Source organism: Dendrobates tinctorius, unplaced genomic scaffold, assembly GCF_039654945.1.
Source record: "Dendrobates tinctorius isolate UK_male_01 unplaced genomic scaffold, ASM3965494v1 ptg000111l, whole genome shotgun sequence".
Taxonomy (NCBI): Eukaryota; Metazoa; Chordata; class Amphibia; order Anura; family Dendrobatidae; genus Dendrobates; species Dendrobates tinctorius.
In genome coordinates, this window is record NW_027361779.1 from 24770461 (window position 1) to 24795961 (window position 25501).

A 25501-nucleotide genomic window follows, 5' to 3' on the forward strand; every position below is an offset into this window, starting at 1 on the left:
ATCCCATCATAGAAGAAGTAGTCTCCAGACTCCTCTCGTCCGACTATATGCACTACCGACCCCATTCCCTCACATCTCCTCCAGTCTCTCTCTCTAGTCGTCACAACTCACATTATTATTACAGTGCCATTTATTCCATGGCGCTTTACATGTGAGGAGGGGTATACATAATACATACAAGTACAGTAATCTTAAACAATAAAAGTCACGACTGGTACAGGATGAGAGAGGACCCTGCCCGCGAGGGCTCACAATCTACAAGGGATGGGTGAGCGTACAGTAGGCGAGGGTAGTGCTGGTCGTGCAGCGGATTGATGGTCACTGCAGGTTGTAGGCTAGTAGACCTAACTGCAATCTTTAATCACTCCCTCTCCTCGGGCATTTTCCCATCCTCCTTCAAACACGCCATCGTTACTCCATTACTAAAGAAACCTGCTCTCGACCCATCCTGCAAAAACAACTATAGACCAGTCTCCAATCTCCCCTTCAGCTCTAAACTTTTGGAGCGCCTAGTTTACTCCCGCCTTACCAGTTACCTCTCCACTCACTCCCTTCTAGACCCTTCACAGTCTGGCTTCCGCCCCCTTCATTCGACTGAAACGGCACTCATCAAAGTGACCAATGACCTGACAGAAAAATGTAACGGTGACCACTGTCTGCTCTTTCTTCTCAACCTATCTGCAGCTTTTTACACTGTTGACCACCATATCCTACTCTCTAGGCTCCAGTCACTAGGCATTAAGGACACTGCTCTCTCCTGGTTCTCATCCTATCTTTCTGACCGCTCCTTCAGTGTTTTGTTCTCTGGCTTCACGTCATCTCCTCTTCCTCTTGCTATCTGGGTATCTCAGGGCTCAGTCCTTGGCCCCCCTTCTCTTCTCTCTCTACATGGCCCCAATTGGACAGACCATCAGCAGATTTGGCTTTCAGTACCATCTTTATGCTGATGACACACAACTATACACGTCTTCCCCCGACCTTACCCCCGCTGTACTACAGAACGCCAGTGACTGTCTGTCCGCAGTCTCCAACATCATGTCCGCTCTCTATCTGAAACTCAACCTCTCCAAAACTGAACTACTTCTGCTCCCGCCGTCTACTAACCTCCCTAAATCTGATATTTCCATCTCCGTGGGTGGCACCATAATAACACCCCGGCAGCAGGTGCGCTGTCTGGGTGTTATGTTTGACACCAATTTCTCTTTCACATTCCATATACAATCTCTTGCCGCTTACACCTAAAGAACATTTCTAGAATCCACCCTTTTCCTGTCTCCCATGATGGCACACATGAGAAATGGGATCCGCCCAGTCAGGACAGGAACCCTACTGAAGATAAAAGGGGCGGTACCTCTCCCTCACTTCAGTTGGGTTTCCTGTCCTGACAGGGACCCGTGCACTAAAGATCACGTACCTGCCCCTCTCTCGTGCTGGCGTGGAAGATCAGGCTGGTTCCTGAGCGCTGTGTGTCGGGAGGGGGAAGCGCCGTCCGCGGGTCCCCCGGGGGCTCAGCATCCGAGCGGGCGCAGAATCAGTACGGCCTGGGGTCCTGGGGCTCTGCCGTGGCTGCCGCGCCGCCCTCTCCCCCTCTGCCGCATCCGGGAAGCACAGCGCAGCGTCAGGGAGCGGCCGCTTCTGGGTCTCGCCCCTCTGATGTCACACGCAGGGCACGCTGGGAAGGGGCGTGCCCGCATGTCGTCGGGAGGCGGCGCCAGGATCCAAGATGGCGGCGCCCATAGGAAAAAACGCCAGCCGGCAAGAGAAGATCCCGGCGGCGTGGCAGGGGGGAGGGGCTGTAGGGGTAACAGGAGGAGGCGGAGAGTGCAGTGGATCTCCCTTACATAAGGGAGATGACCACAGAAGACGCACTCATGCCAAAGCTTCATGATGGAAGTGGGGCAAGACGAGCAGCAGCGTAAGCAGCAGCAGCGACAACAGGGTCAGCAGCAGCAAGAGCTCTCGCCAGATGCCAGGCTGAGCCACCAGCATACCAGGAGCAGCCGCTCGAGTGGTGGCAGCGGCAGTCGTAAACGCGACCGGCATGACTCTGAGACGTCCAGAAGAAACGTCACAAGTGCATCTGAGGAGATCGGTACCCCTGATTGACAGCGGTGGTGAGTGATCTATGTGAATGTCACCCTTATGGTAACGGGGTTCCATTTTACTCTGTTTGATTGCTAGGGGTCGAGGAAGGCCAGCAGCAAAACCATAAATAGAGAATGCGCCCTATGTAAACACCCGCTGGCAGATCAGTGGGAGAAAGACCTCTGCGCTGACTGTATAAATAAAACTATACAGGAGGAAACCCCTGATTTGGTAACTACCCTTAAGGCGCTAATACAACATGATGTGAAAGGTTCCCTAAAAGCAGCCCTTAAAAAGGATAAAAGAGGACATAGAAGGGATTCTGATTCAAAGGCCTCGCCAGGGCAGAAGGGGCGGGAAAGATCCTTGTTCCCGTGCACCTCCTCTTCCTCTACTCAGTCCTCAGAATCCTCCTCGGATAGCGATATAGGCAGCCGTCCATGTTTCCCAACAGAGGATGTGGAAAAGCTGGTCAAAGCCATTAGGGCTACGATGGGCCTGAAGGAGGAAAAGACTCCTAAATCTTTAGAGGATATGATGTTTGGAGGACTGGAGGAAAGGAAAAAACGCACCTTCCCTGTAAATGAGAAAATAAAGGCCCTAATTGACAGGAATGGAAAAAAACGGAGAGGTCAGGGAGCTTGCCTTCTACATCAAAAAGGAGGGTACCCTTTTGAACAAAAGGATTCAGAGACCTTGGAAAAAGTCCCAAAAATTGATGGGGCTGTAGCCAAATCCTCAAAAAAGATATCTCTACCATTAGAGGACTCTGGCATGTTGAAAGACCCACTTGATAAAAAAGCAGATGATTTCCTAAAACACATCTGGGAAGCTTCGGCAGGAAGATTAAAGCCAGCGATAGCTTGGACCTGTACCGCTCGTGCCCTCATGGTCTGGCTACAACAAATAGAAGACCAGATCAGGGATAGCGTTCCTAGGGACGAAGTTCTGACTAATCTGACACTGGTACACGGAGAGGCGGCTTTCCTAGCGGATTCCTCTGCAGACTCCGCAAGATTGACAGCTAGAGCAGCAAGCCTGTCAAATGCGGCAAGACGAGCCCTGTGGCTTAAAGGGTGTCCCAGAGATTTACCAACAAAACATAGGTTATGTTCCATTCCATGTGATGGCAAATTCCTCTTTGGAAAAAAACTAGAAGAGATTTTGGAACATGCAGGGGATAGGAAGAAAAGCTTTCCCCGATTTCCGGGAGAACCTAAAAAGCAGTCCTTTCGGAAGAGGAGATTTAACAGGGGTCGTCCCCCAGGAGATAGAAATAACTGGGACTTTAAAGAAAGAAAGAGGATCGGGCTATATGTTTAAAGGGCCCTCCACTTCCTCCAAAAAATCTCCCCAATGACATCAGGCCGGAGGTAGGGGGAAGGCTTTCTCTCTTCCTTTCCGCCTGGGCGAATATCTCCCCCAGTACATGGATCCTAAATATAATAAAGAACGGGTTAAAAATAAAATTCATCTGTCCGCCCAGGCGTACCTTCATAATGACACCCCGAAGGAAAGCCCAAGAGCAACAGCTGGCCCTGGAGACGGAAGTCTTGGGACTAGTGGAAAAACAAGTCCTACATGAAGTCCCAGTGCAAGAAGAAGGAAGGGGGTTCTACTCCCCCCTCTTATTAATACAAAAACCAGACGGCTCTTGGAGAACCATTGTCAACCTGAGGAGACTCAATCAGTGGGTAGGCAATTGCTCCTTCAAAATGGAGTCAATCAACACGGCCACAAAGATCCTGTTCCAGCATTGCCTCATGGCAGTGATAGACTTAAATGATGCCTACTATCACATCCCAATTCATCGGGAGTATCAAAAATATTTAAGAGTAGCGCTCTATGTCCAGGGGCAGGTGAAACACTACCAATACGCAACCCTTCCGTTTGGCAGTATTCACCAAAGTGATGGCGGAAGTAATGTCTTTTCTTCGTTCCAGGGACATAGTGATCGTCCCATACCTAGACGACTTTCTTGTAATAGGGAGATCGGAGTCCCACTGCGCATATCAAGTGAAAGAAGTAATAGCAACCCTAGTAGGACTAGGATGGATAGTAAACATCCCCAAGTCAAGGTTAACCCCAGTAAAAGGGCAATCCTTCCTAGGGTTGATATTGGATTCCGAGCGACAACGCTGCCTCCTGCCAGAGAACAAAGTGACCAAGATAAGGGGCCTAGCTAGCACAGCAATACAAAGACCAAATATGACACTGAGGAAAGCAATGTCCCTTTTAGGCTCGTTGACATCATGCATACCCGCAGTAGCATGGGCGCAGTACCACTTAAGACAACTACAGTGGGAAGTTCTGTCAGCACAGAAACAATTAAAAGGGCATTTAGAAGGCAAACTATGTCTCTCAGTGGCTGTAAGAGATTCCCTGCTCTGGTGGACTGTAGAAAAGAATCTAACAGCCGGTGTTCCGTGGCAAAAACCAGTCGAGGACATCATTACAACAGACGCGAGTGCCACAGGATGGGGAGCACACCTGAGATCCCACTCAATACAGGGGACCTGGTCCTCACTAGAAAAGGATCAGAGTTCAAATGTAAAAGAACTATGGGCAGTGGAAAAAGCCGTGAAACATTTCCTTCCCTTACTTCGGGGCCGCCACACCCGGGTCATGACGGACAATCAGACAGTAGTAGCCTACATCAATCACCAGGGGGGAACGAGATCTCGGGGCCTCATGCAAATATCGGATCTACTCTTCCAGCTAGCAGAACAACATCTGTTATCCATCACAGCACTGCATATAAAGGGGGTGGAAAATATACAGGCAGACTTCCTGAGTCGCAGGCGCCTAAGACAAGGGGAATGGTCCCTAAACCCCCAAGTCTTCCAACAAATAGTTCAGGCCTGGGGCAAACCAGAAATAGACTTGTTCACTACCGCACACAACCGGAAGGTCAGGAAGTTCTGCTCACTAAATCCAAGGGAAAACCCCTTTGCAGTACATGCCCTACAAATACCCTGGAAGTTCATCCTGGCCTATGCATTTCCCCCGATAACAATGATCCCAGTAGTGGTCATGAAAATCAGGGAGGATCGACGAGAATAATTCTTATAGCTCCGTTTTGGCCGAGGAGACCTTGGTTCTCCCTTCTGAGACTTATGTCGGTGACAGATCCATGGATATTACCGGAGATTCCAGGCCTGCTTTCCCAGGGACCAGTGGTCCTCTCTCAGTTGAAGGGCTTCCATCTAGCAGCCTGGAATTTGAGAGGGTGCTACTGAGTCGCCAGGGATTCTCTCCAGGGTTACTCTCCACCCTGTTGAAAAGTAGGAAACCTATAACATCCCAAATCTACGGTAGAACGTGGAAAAAGTTCCTAGACTTCCTGGGTTCCCTTTAGGGGATGTAGCGCCAGTGGGACCTATCCTAGAATTCTTAGTTAGGGCTGCAACTGGGGTTAGCCTCTAACACACTCAAAGTCCAAGTCTCAGCTTTGGGGATCCAATATATAACTGCAACTTAGCAGCCAATAGGTGGGTGTCCCGATTCATAAAATCCTGTGGCAGGTGAAGGCCGGTCATTATTCAAAAGATACCACCCTGGGACCTAAACCTCGTCTTAGAGGCCATAACCAAAGATCCCTTTGAACCACTACGAGAGCTGTCACCAAAGCTACTTACATATAAAACTGTCTTACTGGTAGCCTTAACATCAGCCCAAAGAGTGAGCGATCTACAAGCTCTATCTATATGTGGTCCATATACGCAGATCTTGGATGACCGAGTGGTTCTAAGACCGGACCCGGCCTATCTCCCCAAGGTAGTCCAAAAGTTTCATAGGACTCAGGAGATCTCCTTGCCATCTTTCTGTAACAATCCTAGAAACCCGGGGGAGCAAAAATTCCATACATTAGATGTAAGAAGAGCCATAGTGCAATATATCTCAATGACTAGTCAGTGGAGGAAAGATCAGTCCCTTTTGGTAGCCTTTCAGGGTAGTAGAAAAGGGCACGGGGTAGCTAAGAGTACCATTGCCAGATGGATCAGGGAGGCCATTATGTTATCCTACTCCGCAAGTGGCGCTCCGGTTCCAGAAGGCATCAAGGCTCACTCCACCAGAGCCGTGGCTACCTCCTGGGCAGAGAAGGCTGAGGTATCAATTGAGCAGATTTGTAAAGCCGCTACCTGGTCCTCACCTTCAACCTTTTTTAAGCACTACCGACTTGATCTATCTTCCTCTACTGACCTAACTTTTGGTAGAAGGGTGCTGCAAGCGGTGGTCCCTCCCTAAGGTGTCGTCTTCTACAAAAGCCTCTCATGTGTGCTGTCATGGGAGACGGGAAAACACCAAGGTTACTTACCGGTAGCCGTTTTTTCCGGAGCCCATGACGGCACCTGTATATTCCCCCCTTTTCACTCCTTTTGGTGTGCACTATAGTTTGGGTGTATTTTTAGTTAGATATAATGTGATAGTTTTACCATGTGTACTAACCCGGGGGGGGGGGGGGGGGGGGGGGCTCTCGTGCTCTGTAAACCAACTGAAGCGAGGGAGAGGTACCGCCCCTTTTATCTTCAGTAGGGTTCCTGTCCTGACTGGGCGGATCCACTCTCTCATGTGTGCCGTCATGGGCTCCGGAAAAAACGGCTACCGGTAAGTAACCTTGGTGTATTCTCACCATGGAAACAACAAAACCCCTCACTGCAGCATTGATCCACTACCCCCTGGACTACTGCAACGCTTTATTAATTGGCCTCCCCGTTACTCGACTATCCCCTCTCCAGTCCATACTTAATGCAGCAGCCAGGGTCATCCATCTGGTTAATCAGTACTCGGACACGTCCACTCTTCGCCAGTCCTTACATTGGCTGCCCATTCATTATAGGATCCAATTCAAAGTACTTGTTCTCGCCCACAAAGCTCTCCACAGTGCAGCACCCCCCTACATCTCTTCCTCATTTGTCTATCGGCCTAACCGACTTTCGACTAACCTCTGCACTAATCCGTACCTCCCACGCCCGACTCCAATACTTCTCCTGCGCTGCGCCAATCCTCTGGAATGCTCTACCCCAAGAAATTGGGACTATCCACAATTTGCATAGTTTCAGGCGCTCCCTCAAAACACATTTGTTCAGAGCGGCCTATCACGTTCACTAATCAAAGTCATTCTATGTGTAAGTGTGCATGTGTAGCCCATTCACTATCTCCATCCATCCCTCACTCCCTCAAGATGGCTGGACCATCATTGTAAATACACCATTGTAAATACACACCTGTACAGTACTTTGTATCTCTCCCACCTCATTGTAGACTGTAAGCTCTCACGAGCAGGGTCGTCTTATTTTGCTTTAATTATTGTATTGTTAACGTTGTTACTTATGACTTGTGTTTTGAAACTGTTAAACTGTAAAGCGCTGCGGAATATGTTGCCGCTATATAAATAAAGATTATTATTGTTAGGTCAAATTAAATAATTAGATATATCTAAAGTATTAATATGGGCATAAAGATTATAGAATGCTGACTAGTCATCCCTGTATGCCTCGAATCAGATGCCTTGTTGTTGAGAAATCATCTTTTATCACATTATATTGGGGAGGATGTTGCCTTAAAGATAAGTCTGCCTCTAGAGCTTGTTTTACATGGATGGAGAGTTACTAGTGTGATGCATGATGGTTACCAGCGTGATGTGTAATGACCACTCTCTGATCTCCTGATCACTGTGGAGCTGTGTGTGGTTATAACTGACACATCTGCAGGTTCCCTTCAGCTTCCATCTCACAGGCAGAATTGCAATATAGACTAGGTTTATTTTTCCTGTTCTGTGTTAGGCTACTTTCACACTTGCTTTTTTTTGCAGCGCGTTTTTTGCGCAAAAAAACGCATGGAAAAAACGCATACAAACGCAAACAAACGCTGCATTTTTTCAAGCATTTTTATGCACATGCAGGAAAAAAACGCAGCGTTTTTATGCGTTTGTATGCGTTTTTAGTGCGTTTGCGGTTTTTTCCACATTGTTTGTCTTCACCCAAAAAAGGATTTGGGGTAGGGTTAGGGTAGGGGTTAGGGGTAGGAGTTACGGTTATGTTTAGTAGGGTTAGGGTTAGTAGGGTTAGGATTATGCTTAGGGTTAGTGGTAGGGTTAGTAGGGTTAGGGGTTATGGTTATGTTTGGTAGGGTTAGGGTTATGGTTTAGGGATAGTAGTCAATATAGTAAAGCTCATCCCTAATGTTGACTTAAAAAACGCATACTTAAAAAAACCGCATACGTGCGCATGCCAGCGCGCACGTATGCGCACCCATAGACTGTAATGTTAATTTTTTGGCAAAAACGTGCGCATACGTGCGCATGCGTTTTTTTTAAGCAGTCGGGTGGGCCAAAAAATGCAACATGTAGCGTCTGGACTTTATGGACGCACACCTTAAAAAAAAAAAAAAACACAGCGCACGAAAAACACATACGTGCGCATGCCAACGCGCACGTATGCGCAAAAGCGCAGCACAAAAAAAACGCAAATGTGAAACCAGCCTTAGTTAAATGTCTCACACTGGGAATTCCTGCTTCATGTAAAATAAGCTGTGGAGGCAGAAGTATCATCTGGGCAACATCATCCCTATAGCTTGGAATAGGTCATTTATATAAAGTGATAAAAGATGTTTCTCAGCAACAAGGCATCTGATACGAGGCATACAGGGATGACTCTTCTCAGGAGTCTATAACTTGTAAGCCCATATTAATATTTTAGGTAGGTCAAATGTGGTGGCATATTCCCTTTAAATACTTAGACATTTAATGTAAAATTACTGTTCTTTTCAGACAACCTCTTCAAAGAGGACCGGTCACCAGGTCAAAACTGGCCAGTTTTTGCTTTTATTTTATTTTTGTTGCCCATCCCTCTCTCCCACCGTAATTGACATGATTTTTATCCACCATACAGAATCTTCTAAGGGAGTGGGGCTCACAGGATTATCTGGGGACATTTCTTTTGGCTGCTTTGTTTAACTGCCCTGTGAGCATCACCTCCTTGTAAAGACCATAAAAGGCCCATTTCTCAGTAACTGTAATTCAGATGTTAAAAAAGGATCCTCTGGAGCGCAGCGGAAATGCAATAGTAGAAAAATCTGTCCACTTTTGCCGTGGCGACGGATCTCCTGTACGCTGCTTCTCAAAAGATGGTGGTTTTTATATTCTTTTATGTGCTAACATTATTTAACTTTTTTTTTTTATTTACATCACTTCTAGGTTCTCCATGCAGTTCGCTCTCTTATTTGCTTCATGCTGGTGTTCTGCTGTCCCAGCAGTTACAAAGAGGAATTGACCTAGAACGTGCATTCCAAAAGGCTTGTAGTGAAGTGTTTGTCTACTCACAACCCACGGCTGTGGTCCAGCGGGTAAGTTCTCTCAGTAAATGGTCAATTTGGTGCACATTTTGTTTGCCTAACACAAGACTTCTACCAAAATATTTTTTTCTTCTTACTAGATACGATTGTGTTAACGTACAGCACAGACTTTCCTAGAATTTTCTGTTCACCTATGAACGTCACATATAAGGAATAATGTAACTTTCTCGTTCGCCTTATTGGGGGACACCGAGACCTTGGGTGTATGCTGCTGCCACTAGGAGGCTGACACTATGCACAAAAAAAGATAGCTCCTCCTCCGCAGTGTACACCCCACCGACCGGCAGAGAATTCCTCAGTTTAGCTTAGTGTCAGTAGGAGGTGGACACGGGTCTTTTATTAGACCCATATCTACCTCGTCGTGCGTCGTTCCTTTTCAGGTTCTACGGAGGGATACAGAGTGAAAAGTCACATCTGTACTCCCACATGGAGTCTGCAAGTACGGCGTGTACTGCCACCCCGTATCCTTGCAGTTCTCCGCGGCAGGACCAGCCAGACGGACGCCGACACCAAGACGTGCCAGCGACTCCAGGGGTCCTTGTCGCCAGTCTCCCTCCCACTCGCCTACCAGAGCCTGTCGGTTGGATGAGACGCAAGACTTCTTCAGACAGGTAACGGATCGTGGATAGGTGAGTATGAGGCCCCGGCTTCATATTTATTTACCTGCTGCCCATTCCCGACGGTCACCTCTTCAATGGTCACAGGGGTAGGCGCTGCGGTCGCTCGCAGTCGCCACAAGGCTATAGGCAGCTCAATGTTGCTGGGCATCCCCCCCCCCCCCTTCCCTCCCCCCTTTCTGGGTACAGGGAGCACAGGGTTTTTTCCCATTGGGAGCGACTTGCGACTGCAGCGTCCCACTTTTTCGGACCTCCGCGCCGACCCCCTGCTGACAGGCGGCCGCCGCAACTAATTTAGGCCCCGGCTTCATTTCGGGCCTACCGCTGCGTCGCGGCCACGCCCCCCGCCCCTTTCTTCTAAGTGGGCTTCTCTCCCGCTCTTCCCAGGCCCTCCCACCGCCTGTCCTTCACCTGCCCAGCCTGCTATTGGCTAGAGGGCGGTGAATTTTAACCCTGCGAGGTGCTCCGCCCTCCCTCCTCTCCTAAGGCGCGCTTTTTCTCAGGACGGCGCCATTTTCCCAGCCTGTTAGCCGGGCACCAGCTCCTCACTGGACAGCATCTTTTCCAGCTGGTTTTTCAGGAGGTCTGTCGGCCGGATTTCGCTCTGACCTGCATCCACTGACAGGTCGCAGAGCATCGCTTCTGGGGACACCGGACTGTGAGTAGCTCTGCACTGCAGACTGACCCTTCTCCGCCCTCTGTCCCCCAACCTTCCGGAATTACCTCAGCTTTTCACTATGTCTAAGTCTGATCGTACCCGCTCTACCGCCCCCCCCTGCACTTTAGTCAAGTACTTTGCATGTTCTTCGTGCAATCGCAAGCTTCCCTCAGGCCAGTCCACTCCCCTCTGCCTGGATTGTAGCAATCCAATTCAGCCTGACGCTGTCCAGGAGCCATCTGCGGCCCCAGGTGAGAGTGAGACCCCCATGCTTGGCTGGGCCTCCTCGCTATCTCAATCAGTGGCAGACCTCACCAGGGTGTCTCAGTCCCTGGTGGCCGTTCTTGATAAGTTGCCCCTGGACTCTTCAGCAGGGCCAAGCAGGTCCCAAATTGTTCCATCTGAATCAGCCAGCGGTAGTCGCAAAAGACCCAGGCAAGATTCCCAGCCGGAATCCTCTCCTAGTCCCATCTCACCGCATAGCCCTTCTCACCAGTCTCCCTCTCGGGCCTCCTCTCCCGAGTCAGGGGAAGCGCTTTCGGACAGGTCATCTGAGGGGATTTTAGAGCTGGATTCATATTATATATTGCTGACTCCCCTGCGAAATCCTCAGATCAGGAGGTTTCGTTCAGACGGGCAGAAACTCCCTCCAGGGTTTTTCCTTTCCATTCCCAGTTTGGGAACATTTTTACCAAGGAAAGAGGGGATCCGACCAGACGCTTTCAAAGATGAAAACGTCTCGGCATACTCTACCCATTTGCTAAGGAGCTCACGGACAACTGGTCGGCCTCTCCCTCGGTCGATCCGCCCGTGTCCAGGCTATCCAATAACACGGTTCTCCCGCTTTCAGGCGTGGCGTCCCTAAAGGATTCTAATGACAGGATTATAGAATCCCTGGCGAAGTCTGCCTTTGAAGCGGCTTCAGCGGCGGTGTGTCCAATCTTTGCTTCATCCTGGACAGCAAAGACCATAGCCACGTGGGCAGACGACCTTCGGCAGGGCATCTTAGATAAGGCGCAACCGGAGCATTTGGCCAATCTCGCCAATCAGATCTCCCATGCTGGGGACTATCTTCTCTCCGCTTCCTTGGATGCTGCATCCTGTGCAGTTCAGGCGTCAAGCAACGTTATTGCAATTCGACGTACACTTTGGCTAAAGGCATGGCAAGCGGACTTGTCTTCTAAAAAGTCCCTCACTAACCTGCCTTTTCAGGGGGTGAGCCTCTTTGGGTCCCAATTGGACCAGATTATTAAGGACGCCACCGGAGGCACGAGTTCACTCCTCCCTCAGTCCAAGCCTCGCAGACCCCCACTAAGGCGTCAGTTTCGACCCTTTCGGACTTTCCGCAGTTTCAATACGGCGGACAACTCCTCCAGCCAACAGAGACCGCAGGCTCGCCAGGAGAGAAGGAAAGTTTCCTTCAGACCCACTCCTTCCTGGCGACCCCACTCCTCCCAGGGCAGACCGTCCAGATCTAGATCTGGATGGTCTACTTCAGCATGACTATCATCGGGCACGCGAAGGGCCTTTCCAATTGGGAGGTCGACTTCTTTCCTTCAGGGACGTTTGGCTGGCCGCCGTGGAGGACGCCTGGGTCAGGGAGGTCGTATCCTCAGGATACAAGATAGAGTTCGTCTCTCTCCCACGGGATCGTTTCTTCGAATCCCGGCCTCCAAAGGATCCAGCCTTGATCCCGGGGTTCTCTACAGCTATCGCCGCTCTCCTCAGTTCCGGGGTGATTGTGCCCGTTCCCGAATCGGAGCGCTTCACGGGGTTCTACTCGAACCTGTTTGTAGTGCCGAAAAAAGACGGCGCAGTTCGACCCATCTTGGATCTCAAGCTGCTCAACAAGAGGGTCCGCCTTCGCCACTTCCGCATGGAGTCGCTTCGCTCGGTCATCGCCTCCATGGAGGAGCAGGAATTCATGTGCTCAATAGACATCCAAGATGCCTATTTACATGTTCCAATTTTCTCTGGACATCAGAAGTTCCTGCGCTTTGCGATTCAACAGCACCACTACCAGTTTGTCGCACTGCCCTTCGGTCTTGCCACCGCTCCCAGAGTCTTCACGAAGATCATGGCTGCGTTGATGGCTTTGTTGAGAGTCAGAGGCCTCGTTCTTTTCCCGTACCTAGACGATATTCTGATCAAGGCTCCCTCATTCCAACAGGCTCACCAAAGTTTGTCAATCGTCCTGGACACTCTTTCCAATTTCGGGTGGATCGTCAACAGGAAAAAGTCCTGTCTGATTCCTACCCAACGCCTGGTCTTTCTAGGTCTTCTGTTCGACACTCGTCGGTCAAGGGTCTTTCTCCCACAAGAAAAGATTCTCTCTCTGCAGCAGGAAGTACGATCGCTGCAGACCTCGCGATTCCCATCCCTCCGTACAGCCATGAGGGTCCTGGGAAAGATGGTCGCGGCGATAGAGGCAGTTCCCTTTGCCCAATTTCACGCCAGTCCTCTCCAGCAGGCCATTCTGTCGAAATGGAACAGGTCGCCTCGGTCCCTGGATCGCCCTGTCCATCTTTCTTACTGGATCAAGCGGTCTTTCAACTGGTGGTTGTCGTCACCTCTCATTCTATCGGGTCGTTCCTTCCTTCCCATTCACTGGCAGATAGTAACCACAGATGCCAGTCTCCTCGGTTGGGGTGCTGTGTTCCGCAACCACACTGTTCAGGGTCGATGGTCGGATCGGGAATCGGCGCTACCGATCAACGTTCTGGAGATTCGAGCGATCCATCTTGCTCTGGTCCACTGGGAAAGGCTCCTCAAGGGACTGCCGGTACGGATTCAGACAGACAACGCCACAGCGGTGGCATATGTCAACCGCCAAGGGGGAACACGGAGTGTTTCAGCCCTGGCGGAGGTGTCCAAGATTCTTCGTTGGGCGGAGATTTCTGTCCCGACAATTTCCGCGGTTCACATTCCCGGCGTAGACAACTGGGCCGCCGATTTTCTCAGCCGCGAGGGTCTCGCGGCGGGAGAATGGTCCCTACATCCGGAAGTGTTTCATCTGCTCTGCCTTCGGTGGGGAACCCCGGATGTAGACCTCATGGCGTCTCGCCTCAACAGGAAAGTCCCACAATTCGTGTCCAGGTCTCGGGACCCTCTGGCAGTGGGCGCCGACGCCCTGGCCGTTCCTTGGTCCCAGTTCGAACTTCCCTACCTGTTCCCTCCTCTGCCTCTTCTTCCCAAGCTGTTGAAGAAGATCAAGGCAGAAGGACTTCCGGTCATTCTCATCGCCCCGAATTGGCCCAGAAGGTCTTGGTTCGCGGACATTGTCAACCTTCTCGCGGACGCCCCCTGGAAGCTTCCAGACAGAACAGATCTGCTGTCTCAGGGTCCGATTTGCCACCCCAATTCTCGGCCGCTCAATTTAACGGCGTGGCTGTTGAGACCGAGGTTCTGAAACGAGCAGGATTTTCCGACCACGTAATTCAGACCATGATCCGAGCCAGAAAGCCATCATCTTCCAAGATTTACTACCGTACTTGGAAGGCCTATTTCACTTGGTGTGAGACCAATGACGTCGCGCCCATGTCCTTTTCGCTCCCTTCAGTCCTAGCGTTTCTTCAGGCAGGATTGGATGCGGGGCTTGCCCTCAGTTCCCTGAAGGGTCAAGTTTCGGCGCTGTCCATTCTGTTTCAGAAAACGTTGGCTTCCCGTCCTCAGGTTAAGACCTTTCTTCAGGGCGTGGCTCACACGGTCCCGCCGTACCGGGCGCCCGTGGATCCATGGGATCTTAATCTGGTTCTTGAGGTTCTGCAAGGTCCGCCCTTTGAACCCCTCAGGGATATTTCCCTTTCTCTCCTTTCTTGGAAGGTAGCCTTTCTGGTGGCCATCACCTCCGTCCGGCGCGTGTCGGAATTGGCAGCTCTTTCGTGCCGCTCTCCCTTTCTGGTTCTCCACCAGGATAAGGTAGTTCTGCGGCCTCCGCCCTCGTTCCTTCCGAAGGTAGTGTCCTCGTTTCACCTCAACGAGGATATCGTGCTCCCGTCCTTTTGTCCGAATCCAACTCATCCCCGAGAGCGGTCCTTGAACAAGCTGGACCTGGTTAGGGCGGTAAGAGTCTATCTGTCTAGGACGACTTCCTTGCGAAAGACAGAGTCTCTTTTCATTATCCCTGATGGAGCGCGGAAAGGTCACCCGGCGTCAAAAGCCACCATTGCTCGCTGGATCAGATCGGCTATCCTGGAAGCCTACCGTGTTAAGCGTCGCGGAGCCCCTCCGGGTATCAGGGCCCACTCTACTCCAGCAGTGGGTGCCTCCTGGGCGGTGCGCCATAGAGCTTCCGCACTGCAGCTTTGCAAAGCTGCAACATGGTCATCGGTTCACACGTTTGTGAAATTCTACAGAGTCCACACCTACGCTTCGGCGGACGCCAGCCTAGGTAGACGGATTCTGCAGGCCGCGGTGGTGAGTCCGCTGGCCTGATGGAAGTTTGTTTCCCACCCCAGGGACTGCTTTGGGACGTCCCAAGGTCTCTGTGTCCCCCAATAAGGCGAACGAGAAAACAGGATTTTTGGGTTGCTTACCGTAAAATCTGTTTCTCGGAGCCTTCATTGGGGGACACAGCACCCTCCCATGTTTTACAGCTCCTGTTCTTACTTTGGTTGAATGGTTACAGTTGAGTTGTTTATGTTGTCAACCTATTCTGTTACTTCTCCTACTGCTTTCTCACTAACTGAGGAATTCTCTGCCGGTCGGTGGGGTGTACACTGCGGAGGAGGAGCTATCTTTTTTTGTGCATAGTGTCAGCCTCCTAGTGGCAGCAGCATACACCCAAGGTCTCTGTGTCCCCCAATGAAGGCTCCGAGAAACAGATTTTACGGTAAGCAACCCAAAAATCCTGTTTTTCCCTACACAGAACAGAACTGCATTTCTTTTTTTTGGCAATAGAAGTGTATTTATTGAAACCTGATTGATAACGTAATGTTGCATCTCTGCTGACCTACTGTATTATAATTCTAGGTAATCCTAAGGAAACCCATTTCTCGGTCTTCCATGCAAGCAACTTGCCTTTTCATTGGTCCCGTTTTGCGTTGCGTGAAATGCAGTTGGTTTTCCTGGTGTTATTTTTCTTCCAACACAATAGTTTCAGCTTTCCTTTTAAATAGATCTGAAAGCACTGCAGCATGGATTAATTTGTCTAGCATTTCATTTTCCCTGTATGTTGCTTTTTTTCAGCAAGTGCAGGATATTATTCAAGGTCAGGTGTGTGTTCTCGGACCCACACATGGTGGTTGTTTGTTATCTATTGGATTGTGGCCTGAAAAAGTACCAGACGCTATCTTTTCTTCAGAAGACTCCACCTTATCTACTATTCTGAGGGATAGTCAAGTCCTCCTTTATATTCTGAACAGACATTGCCTACAGAAAAACAGGTAACCCTAAATGAAGCAAATTGGAAAAAGTACTACAATAATCACTGTATAAAAACTGCATCTTGGGGTCTTTATGGTATCTAGTGCCTTCATCTGGCTATGTGGATGGAAAACTAACGTTTGGCTCATAAGGCCCCGTCACACATAGCGACTAACCAGCGATCCCGACAACGATATGAACGTGTCAGGATCGCTGGTATGTCACTACATGATCGCAGGTGAGCTGCCAAACAGGCAGCTTCACCAGCGATCAGCACAGCGACGACGAGCACGCTCGTCGCTGTGTACCCTTAGTTACCATCGCGCTGATGCAGGGAGCTGGTAACCAAGGTACACATCGGGTTTCTATGGGAGGCGCGGCACTTAGAAACCTGATGTGTACCTTGGTTACCTGCTCCCTGCATCAGCGCGCTGGTAACTAAGGTACACATCAGGTTTCTAAGTGCCGCGCGCCCCTTAGAAACCCGATGTGTACCTTGGTTACCAGCTCCTGCTCGCTGGTCTCCCGCCTGTCACACGCAGCGATGCGTGCTGACCAGCGACCCCAAAAATGTCCAGAGGTTGCCAGAGCGATCAGCGATACCCGGCAGGGGGGCCGGTCGCTGATCGCTGTCACACACCGCGATCTCGCTGGTGATATCGCTGTTGCGTCACAAAACTTGTGAGTCAGCAGCTATCTCGCTAGCGAGATCGCTATGTGTGACGTGGGCTTTAGAAGAAGGGGGGAAAAAACAAAAACGGAAAATTGCCTGGAGGTAAAGGGGTTAAATACTAACCATCATTGTCAAAAATGCTATACTGTTAGGATTGCAGTTGTGATCCGATAAGAAGTAAATTGGCTTTCTTCTTCTACATTTGTTAGGGTGTTAATTGAATCAGATTATATTTCTGGGTTTCTGTTTTCATACCTTGTACTTGGTGCTTACATTTCAGGAAACCTTGGTTCCTCCTTATGTCTTTGCATCTTGTTTAACAGCTATTTTGGTCTGGTTGCTGGTGTACGTCCATAATTTGACCGACTTTTAGCACTGATCTAATGAATTCTAAACGTTCTTTTCCATTACAGGAAAAATCCACTGGCTATGCAAGACCTTCAGTTAATAGCAAAGTCGGCCAATGCAGAAAATCTCAGTTTCAATGCTTTGGAAATGGAAGGTGTTTGGATGGATGACCCTGTAGTTATTAAACATTCTGTACAGCTGATCACTGAGAAATCCACATTGTTAGATTGGCTACTAAGGATGCGCTGGTTAAGTCATTTATCAAAAAAAATGCCTTCTGAGCTGGGTGTGTTTATTGAAGTTTTCTTTTTGAGTTTTTAGTGCTTTTTTATTCTACTGTTTATAATGTTGCTGTATGCTAGGTCCATATAATACCGTTTTAAGTTTGATATATAGTAACTCTATTCTAATAATCACACCATAGTGCAAGTGAATATGGGTTTATTGTGATCGGCACGTTACCTTGACCATGACGAGCATGTCACAAAAAATCCGTCTAGTTCTGCCATTTTGTAACCTGCTTGTTACAGTACCTTGTGGCACATATCTACTTCAATTATGTTGCGATGTGGTATACAGTGAGCTTTGGTTGTGTAACTTGTGTCGCAGCCAAAGCAATGTAGTCTAAGCATTAGGCCACGTTCACACGTTCGGTATTTGGTCCTTATTTTACATCAGTATTTGTAAGCCAAAACCAGGAGTGGCTGAAAAATACAGAAGTGGTGATGTGTTTCTATTACGCTTTTTCTCTGATTGTTCCACCATACAGAGGGAAAATACTGACCAAATACTGAACGTGTGAACGTGGCCTTAGTGACATGCATGTAAGTACAAGTATATTATTATCTTAAAGGGAACTTGTCACCCCCCCAGAGCGTTTTTAAGTAAAATAGCCACCTTCAGCAGCACTAAGGCTGCATTCTGTGAAGGTGGCTCTTATGTTTCTGATGCCTAGTAACACTGAAATATTGGCTTTTACAAATTGCGCGCCATACCTGTATTCAGTCCCAGAGGTATGGTGTCTCCCCTTGTGTCTGCCGCCTCCCAGCCGTCCACCATCCCCCTCTTGAGTCTGTGCGCCTGCCCCTATCTCCTACCTCCTCTTTCTCTCTCCTCCCTCAGCACCTGATGAGGTGACCTGACCGTGAACTGCGTGTGGGGAGCTCACCTCATCAGATGCTGCCGATGGAGGAAAGAGGAGGAGGGAGAATGGGGGCAGGCGCAGCTATAGATGCTCACTGCGCAGCCGCCAGATTCCCAGCCCCGCAGTGTGAATACATCATAACACACTGTGGGGCAGGATCAGGGGCCTCCGCAACACGCAGGCGCGATAGCCTGATGTCAGTTTCCGGGCAGCGCACACTGCGCATGCCCGAGAACTGTTGGCACAGCGCAGGCGCCGGGCATGTAACAGCAACACAGGGGGCGGCGCACAGACGCAAGAGGGGGATGATGGATGGCTGAGACGCGGCAGACACCATACCTCTGAGACTCAATACAGGTACGGGGCGCAATATATAAAAGTCAATATTTCAGTGTTACTGGAGATCAGAAACATAAGAGGCACCTTCAAAGAATGCAGCTTTAGTGCTGCTGAAGGTGGCTCTTTTACTTAAAAATGCCCTGGTGGGGGGGGGGGGGTGACAAGTTCCCTCTAAGCATTTTAAAGGATATTTGGTACCAGATTTTTGCTACCCCATTTGAGAGCAGCATGATAGAAGGGCAGAGACCTTGTTTCCAGCAGTGTCCTTTACTGCGCTGCTTGCTGCAGTTTTGATAAAATCACGGCTGTATCTGCTACAGATCTACAACTTTTCTGAATACTGATCTTTCTATAACCCCGCCCACACCACTTTGTACACTGTGCATAGGCAGAAAAATGACCGTGTCAGAGGCCGACTTATACAGAGTTCATAAATATGGAGGACTGTATGGCTGCAGGTTCACTATTCCTCTAGCGATAATTTCCTGCTGATAAAACAGTGGTTTTACAAAAACTACAACACGCAGCCCCAGTAAGTGACACATTGTTAGAATAGGGGCCTCTGCCTCTATATCCTGCTGCGCTCAGATTAGGTGGCAAAAACCTGATGACAAATTTCCTTTAATTTTTCGGTGTGAATAGGAGTAATGATCTGTTACTTTCAATAATCCTAACAAATGTTACCAAAACATTACAAAGCAGCTCATGAATAGTCATACTTTTATATTACTTAGATCACCGTCGACTATACAAACTTAGGCCTCTTTCACACATCAGTTTTTTGCCGTCAGGCGCGATCCGGCTTTTTTTTGTAAAACCGGATCCGGCAAAATGCAATGCCGGATCCAGTTTTTCCCCATTGACTTGCATTAGCGCCAGATCGCATTGCGTTTCATCCGTTTTTTGCCGGATCCGGCTACTTGTCTCATTCCGGCGTCTGGAAAAAACGGCTACTGTAACGTTTTTTGCCTCCGGCAAAAAAGCCGGAAGCGCCGTATCCGGCGCTTCCAGTTTTTTGCTACAATGAAAGTCTATGGGCGCCGGAATGCGACGGATCCAGCCACCGGATCCGTTTTTTTAAGTCTGCGCATGCTCAGATCCAATTGGCCAGCCCCCAGGAAACAGATATAACCTGCTAGACGGATCCAGCAAAAAAACGGATCCGTTTCTACAGTTCTCCAAAATTTATGCCGGATCCGTTTTTTCTAAAAATAGCCGGATCCTGCCTGACGGCAAAAAACTGATGTGTGAAAGTAGCCTTACACTGACAAATTCCATTTTTATCTTTTATGAATAGATCATGTTCGCACCGAGATTGATGCTGGGGCACAAGCTTTAAGTAGATTCTACTCAAGCCCACTGTGTGATGCATTGAATAGCGTCATGAAAATCCTCTACAGTTCAGGACTAGGTAAGATTTTTTAATTCACTTCAGTAGTTTAAATATTCTTCTGTAACCAATTCCATCAGTCTGTTTTGCAGCAATAAGGTTGTGTGAAGGTGTTGAGACAGGTCACTGGTTTTTACCCATCATGAGATATTTCTTGTGTGGCACCTTTTAATAGGCCATCAGTTGAACTAGCTGATATTATTTGTCACTACGTGTCAGGATTTCTTGCTAATTACTGATGGATTTCAGCTCTGGTCTCAGGACTTTTTGCACTTTTTTTTTCATGTGATCAATACATTTTCCTTGGGTCATTTCTTATTATTACACATAATTTATGGACTTCTATGGTTTTATTACTTTTCCTGTGTGGATTGAATTGGTTGTTAAAAGCATTTGGTGAGATTGTCATGTCAATACCACCTTTAGAGATATATTTTCTTAGTAAATTGGTGATATGTTAAATACTTATTTCACCTGCTGTATAAACATTTAGGATTGACTACCATTTTGATCAAATTGATCCTGCCTGATACAGAGAGATTGGGTACCCCACAGTTTAAATTTGTCTTTAAGTTATGGAATCAGAGGGGATACCGTATATACTCAATTACAAGCCGACCCGAGTATAAGCCAACCCCCTAATTTTGCTACAAAAAACTGGGAAAACTTATTGACTCGAGTATAAGCCTAGGGTGGAAAATGCAGCAGCTGCTGGTAAATTTAAAAAATAAAAATAGATACCAGTAAAAGTAAAATTAATTGAGACATCAGTAGGTTTAAATGTTTTTGAATATCCATATTGAATCAGGTGCCCCATATAATGCTCCATACAGTTCATGATGGGCCCCATAAGATGCTCCATACAAAATACATGCCATATAATGCACAAAGGTTAATAATGCCTCCATAAGATGCTTCATACAAAATACACCCCATATAATGCTGCACAAAGGTTAATAATGGTCCCATAAGATGCTCCATAGAATAATATGCCCCATATGCTGCTCCATAAAGGTTATGGCCCCATAAGATGTTCCATAGATTATGCCACATATGCTGCCCCATAAAATGTTCCATAGAATAGGCCCCCATATGCTGCCCCCATAAGATGCTCCATAGATTATGCTCCCATATGCTTCCCCCATAAGATGCTCAATAGATTATGCCCCCATAAGATGCTCAATAGATTATGCCCCCATAAGATGCTCCATAGATTATGCCCCCATATTCTGCCCCCATTAGATGCTCCATAGATTATGCCGCCATATGCTGCCCCCATAAGATGCTCCATAGATTATGCCCCCATAAGATGCTCCATAGATTATGCCCCAATATGCTGCCCCCATAAGATGTTCCATAGATTATGCCCCTATATGCTGCCCCCATAAGATGCTCCATAGATTATGCCCCCATATGCTGCCCCCATAAGATGCTCCATAGATTATGCCCCCATGTGCTGCCGCATTTAAAAATAAAAAAAGACATACTTACCTCTCCGTCGCTGGGGCCTGGTGCCGGTGTCACTGCTGGCACCTGAGATATTCACCTGTCCCGCGGTCCATCGCTGCTTGCTGCTGTCTGGCACGTCATCTGTCAGTGACGTTCAGACTGCAGGGGGCACGGCGCGCGCTAAACACGTCACAGCGCCCTCTGCTGTATGAACATCACTGACAGATGACGTGCCAGACAGCAGCAAGCAGCGATGGACCCCGGACAGGTGAGTATCGCTATACTTACCCATCCTGGCACTGTCTCTGTAGCCCCCAGCTTCTCCACGATCTCCCTGCCTTCAGTGGTCACATGGTACCGCTCATTAAACTCATGAATATGCGCATATTCATGAGTTTTAATGAGTGGTACCATGTGACCGCTGAAGGAAGGAAGGGTGATCGCGGAGAAGCTGGGGGCTACAGAGACCGTGCCAGTACAGGTAAGTATGACCTGACACCCTCGTCCCCCCTCCACCTTCGACCCCCTGATGTATATGACCCGAATATAAGCCGGGGGGGGGGGGGGACTTTCAGTCCAAAAAAATGGGCTGAAAATCAGGGCTGTGGAGTCGTTAAGCCAAACCTGCAACTCCGACTCCTCAATTTCCCTTAATAAATAATAATAATAATCTTTATTTTTATATAGCGCTAACAAATTCCGCAGCGCTTTACAGTTTTGCACACATTAGCATCGCTGTCCCTGAAGGCTCACAATCTAAATTTCCTATCAGTATGTCTTTGGACATACTTCCTCCGACTCCAACATACATTGCTTACTGTATATTTAAGTGAAAAATTTATTGTAGTACAATGTGAACATCAGACGTTTATTCATTTTTATGATACAATAATCAAGACATTTAGATAGAACATAATATATATTTATTGGAATACAACTTTAGAACACAAAAAACTGTAATAAATTGTAAATATGTAATACACGATGTAATATCGATTACATATATATATAACACTATGTAATAAACTATATAAGTGGCAAAAAACAGTTTTCAACAAAAACATACTAAACATTTGTGCAGTCTATGAATTTGTTCTAAGAAATAGAATTGCCTCCATCAGATCCTCCTTCATAGATGACCTAAAATCTGACCTAATAATTTTAAGGCCAGAGAACAACCTCTCTACATTAACTTGGGTTGGAGGCAATGCCGTAACCACATGGGCAACATCTCTAACAATTTCCAAGTATAAAGGAATTGCCTCATGCACAGTTTTGATGAACGGTTGAATTTTTCTTTTTCTTTGAGAGCAAGCGAAACATTTTGCTGAAATATGGTCAATCTGCTTGCTATAGGAGACGGAGTGAAATCTTTTTCCTTGCAGCAACGCTTTGCCTGCTCCATATCATCCAAATACTTGTCAAAGTCAAACTCCTCATCTGACGAGGATGAAGATATGGCAGCAGTAGCACTGTCAGGACCCAAGTCCTCTTGCGCCTGGCAGTCCTCCTGTAGGCCACTCTGCTACCTCAGTCAGAGCTTCTTTTCCTTTAGTAAGCTGTTGATCATCAAGCAATATACGATGACTTGGGTCCACATAAACAGCTGCCAGAAAAATTTTATTTTCCAATAGCTCTCTCCGTTTCATTGAAGCAGAAATGCCATCTGCGATTAAATCTCCTCTTTGGGACAGGCAAAATAGCAAGTTCTTCCACTCCCTTATGAAAATGCCAAGAGTTAAATCCTCAGCTTGTAATTTTTTAGTCACGGTAAATAGGTGATTAAGCAGTTTCTTCAATTCAGCCACCTGTGTCCATTGACCTTCTTTTAGGGTTACCTGAGGGTTTGCCATATCTATAAGAAACGGTTTTAGCCAGGATCAAAACTAGGGGGGGGGCAGAACCTCATACTGTTCCGCAGAATCTCATACTGCAAACCTCAGCTGCTGCAGAACCTTATACTGCACGCCCCTACACTTGAAAATAAAGCCTGCACCTTACGATGTGGTGAATGCAGTCTATTTATTCCAACTATCAATTGATCTTGATCTGTTACTGAAGACAAGCAATGCCTGTCCTGGGCGTCCTTTTGGGCAGCTATGAGGTGTACCTGACTGGTGCTAAAAAAAAAAAAGGAGTGTTAGTCTGTGTGCTACCCGGCTTTCATTCTTTTTGGTACAGATAAGATATGGATAGACAGATATGGATAAATGGATAGAGCAGATTTCTAATCTGCTTTTGCTATTGAAAACATTATCTATGAGCTCAAAAACCTTTCAGGTGATGCGGTTTTTTAAAAAAGCTGATCTGCTTTTGCAGCTGAGAAACGTATCCTCAAAAAACTCTGTGTGTGAATGTAGCCTTAGATCAGGAATAGAACAGCCATTTATAGGACATTTCATAACTTTCCCAAATTCCTATGAAAAAATATTCTGCATTGACCTACTGTACCCAATTTATTATATATTTTAGGAGTCGGACCATTTTATACCGACTCCACCAAAATGAACTCCGACTCCACAGCCCTGCTGAAAATCTCGGCTTATATTCGAGTATATATGGTACATTAAAGCGAACCAGATAGCCTGATTTTGCTAACTAAACTACAGGCATTGTCATGTTGCCACTGTTAAACTGATTAAAATTATACTTGGGGAGAAGAAGTCAATCTTTTGGTTCATGTGTAATCAGTATTAGAAGTTTTCAGTTAATGAAAGGCCCATGCTCTGGGGTGGGACGGTAGGAAGAGTCTTCTCTTCCTGCCCTAAGCTAGAGAAACCAAGGAAAGACCTGCCCACAGGTTGCCCCAAAGCACAAACAGTCTGTTTCTTTGATGAGTAACATGTTTGTCCTTTGGAGCTGGCCTGTGGGCAGGTCTTTCCTTGGTTTCTCTAGCTTAGAGCAGGAAGATAAGATCTGCATACAGTCTCGCCCCAGAGGAATATCAGTAGCTGCAAACTTCAAACCCTGATTACACGAGGACTACAAGATGGATTTCTTCATCCAAGGTATCATTTTAATCAGTATAACAGGGGCAACATGACAATATCTTCAGTTTACGTATCAAAATCCTTCTGACCGATGCGCTTTTAGAGTAATCATTTCTGAGTGTATTTTAACAATTCCCTAGTATTTGAAGTGATTCACCACTCTCAGGGCCATCACCAGCGAGTTTAATAAACTGGATCTACCTTGAAAAAGATACAGCATGATAGATTCTAATACACGGGAATAACCCCATATTGATTAATCAAATCCATAGCCCTTGAAATGGTAGTATCTGGAAAAGAAACAAATAATAGATCCACCAGACGATCTTCCCCCTACTTGTGACTTTCCCTTCTATAATTATCGTCAGATCTAATTTGAATAGCCAGTGGCTCCCTGGCCAAATCAAACAGTAAAGGCCCCGTCACACTAAGCGATATCGCTAGCAATATCGCTGTAACGTCACTGGTTTTGTGACGCAGCAGCGATATTGCTAGCGATATCGCTATGTGTGATACTTACCTCCGACCGGCTCCCCCGCTAATTAACGCTGATCGCGCGAGAACGACCTGGGCCGTTTCTCGTCGTCCGCTTCCTGCTAGGCTTCCTGTGGCGCCGACGAGCGACGCGTGGACGCGGGCGGGAGGACGTCAGGATCGCCTCGTCTGACAGGTAAGTAGCGACCCCTGACCGCTGCTATGTCGCTGGTGAGATCTGCCTGTGTGGCAGCTCACTAGCAACCACTTAGCAATGCACCAGCGATCCGTATCGTTGTCGGGGTCGCTGGTGCATCGCTAAGTGTGACAGTACCTTAAGGGTGATAAGGGGTATCAGTGACGAGTACCCCTAAACAAAGGGAAATAATCAGATAGTACACCTTTTAGTTGAATTAGGTGGCTTGGGGTTTATAGGTAATTGTAATCCATTTTATAAAATTACTTCCAAAGACAAATTTCTCTATCGCTTCATTGGGGGACACAGGAACCATGGGTGTATGCTGCCACTAGGAGGCTGACACTATGCACTTAAAAAAGAGTTAGCGCCTCCTCTGCAGTATACACCCCACCGACTGGCACTAAGTTAATCAGTT

General features: G+C 47.7%; 1 protein-coding gene across 2 annotated transcripts in view; it reads left to right on the top strand.

Annotated features, from left to right (window-relative positions):
* The window catches only part of MDN1 (midasin AAA ATPase 1), a 476296-nt gene that overhangs the window by 201300 nt on the left and 249495 nt on the right, over window positions 1-25501 (top strand). For both annotated transcript variants that reach the window (XM_073589565.1, XM_073589566.1), the window contains exons 47-50: window positions 9284-9432; window positions 15904-16100; window positions 17167-17387; window positions 19882-19995. In XM_073589565.1, the coding sequence (XP_073445666.1) occupies window positions 9284-9432; window positions 15904-16100; window positions 17167-17387; window positions 19882-19995 (681 nt within the window). The remainder of the gene's footprint in view (window positions 1-9283; window positions 9433-15903; window positions 16101-17166; window positions 17388-19881; window positions 19996-25501) is intronic.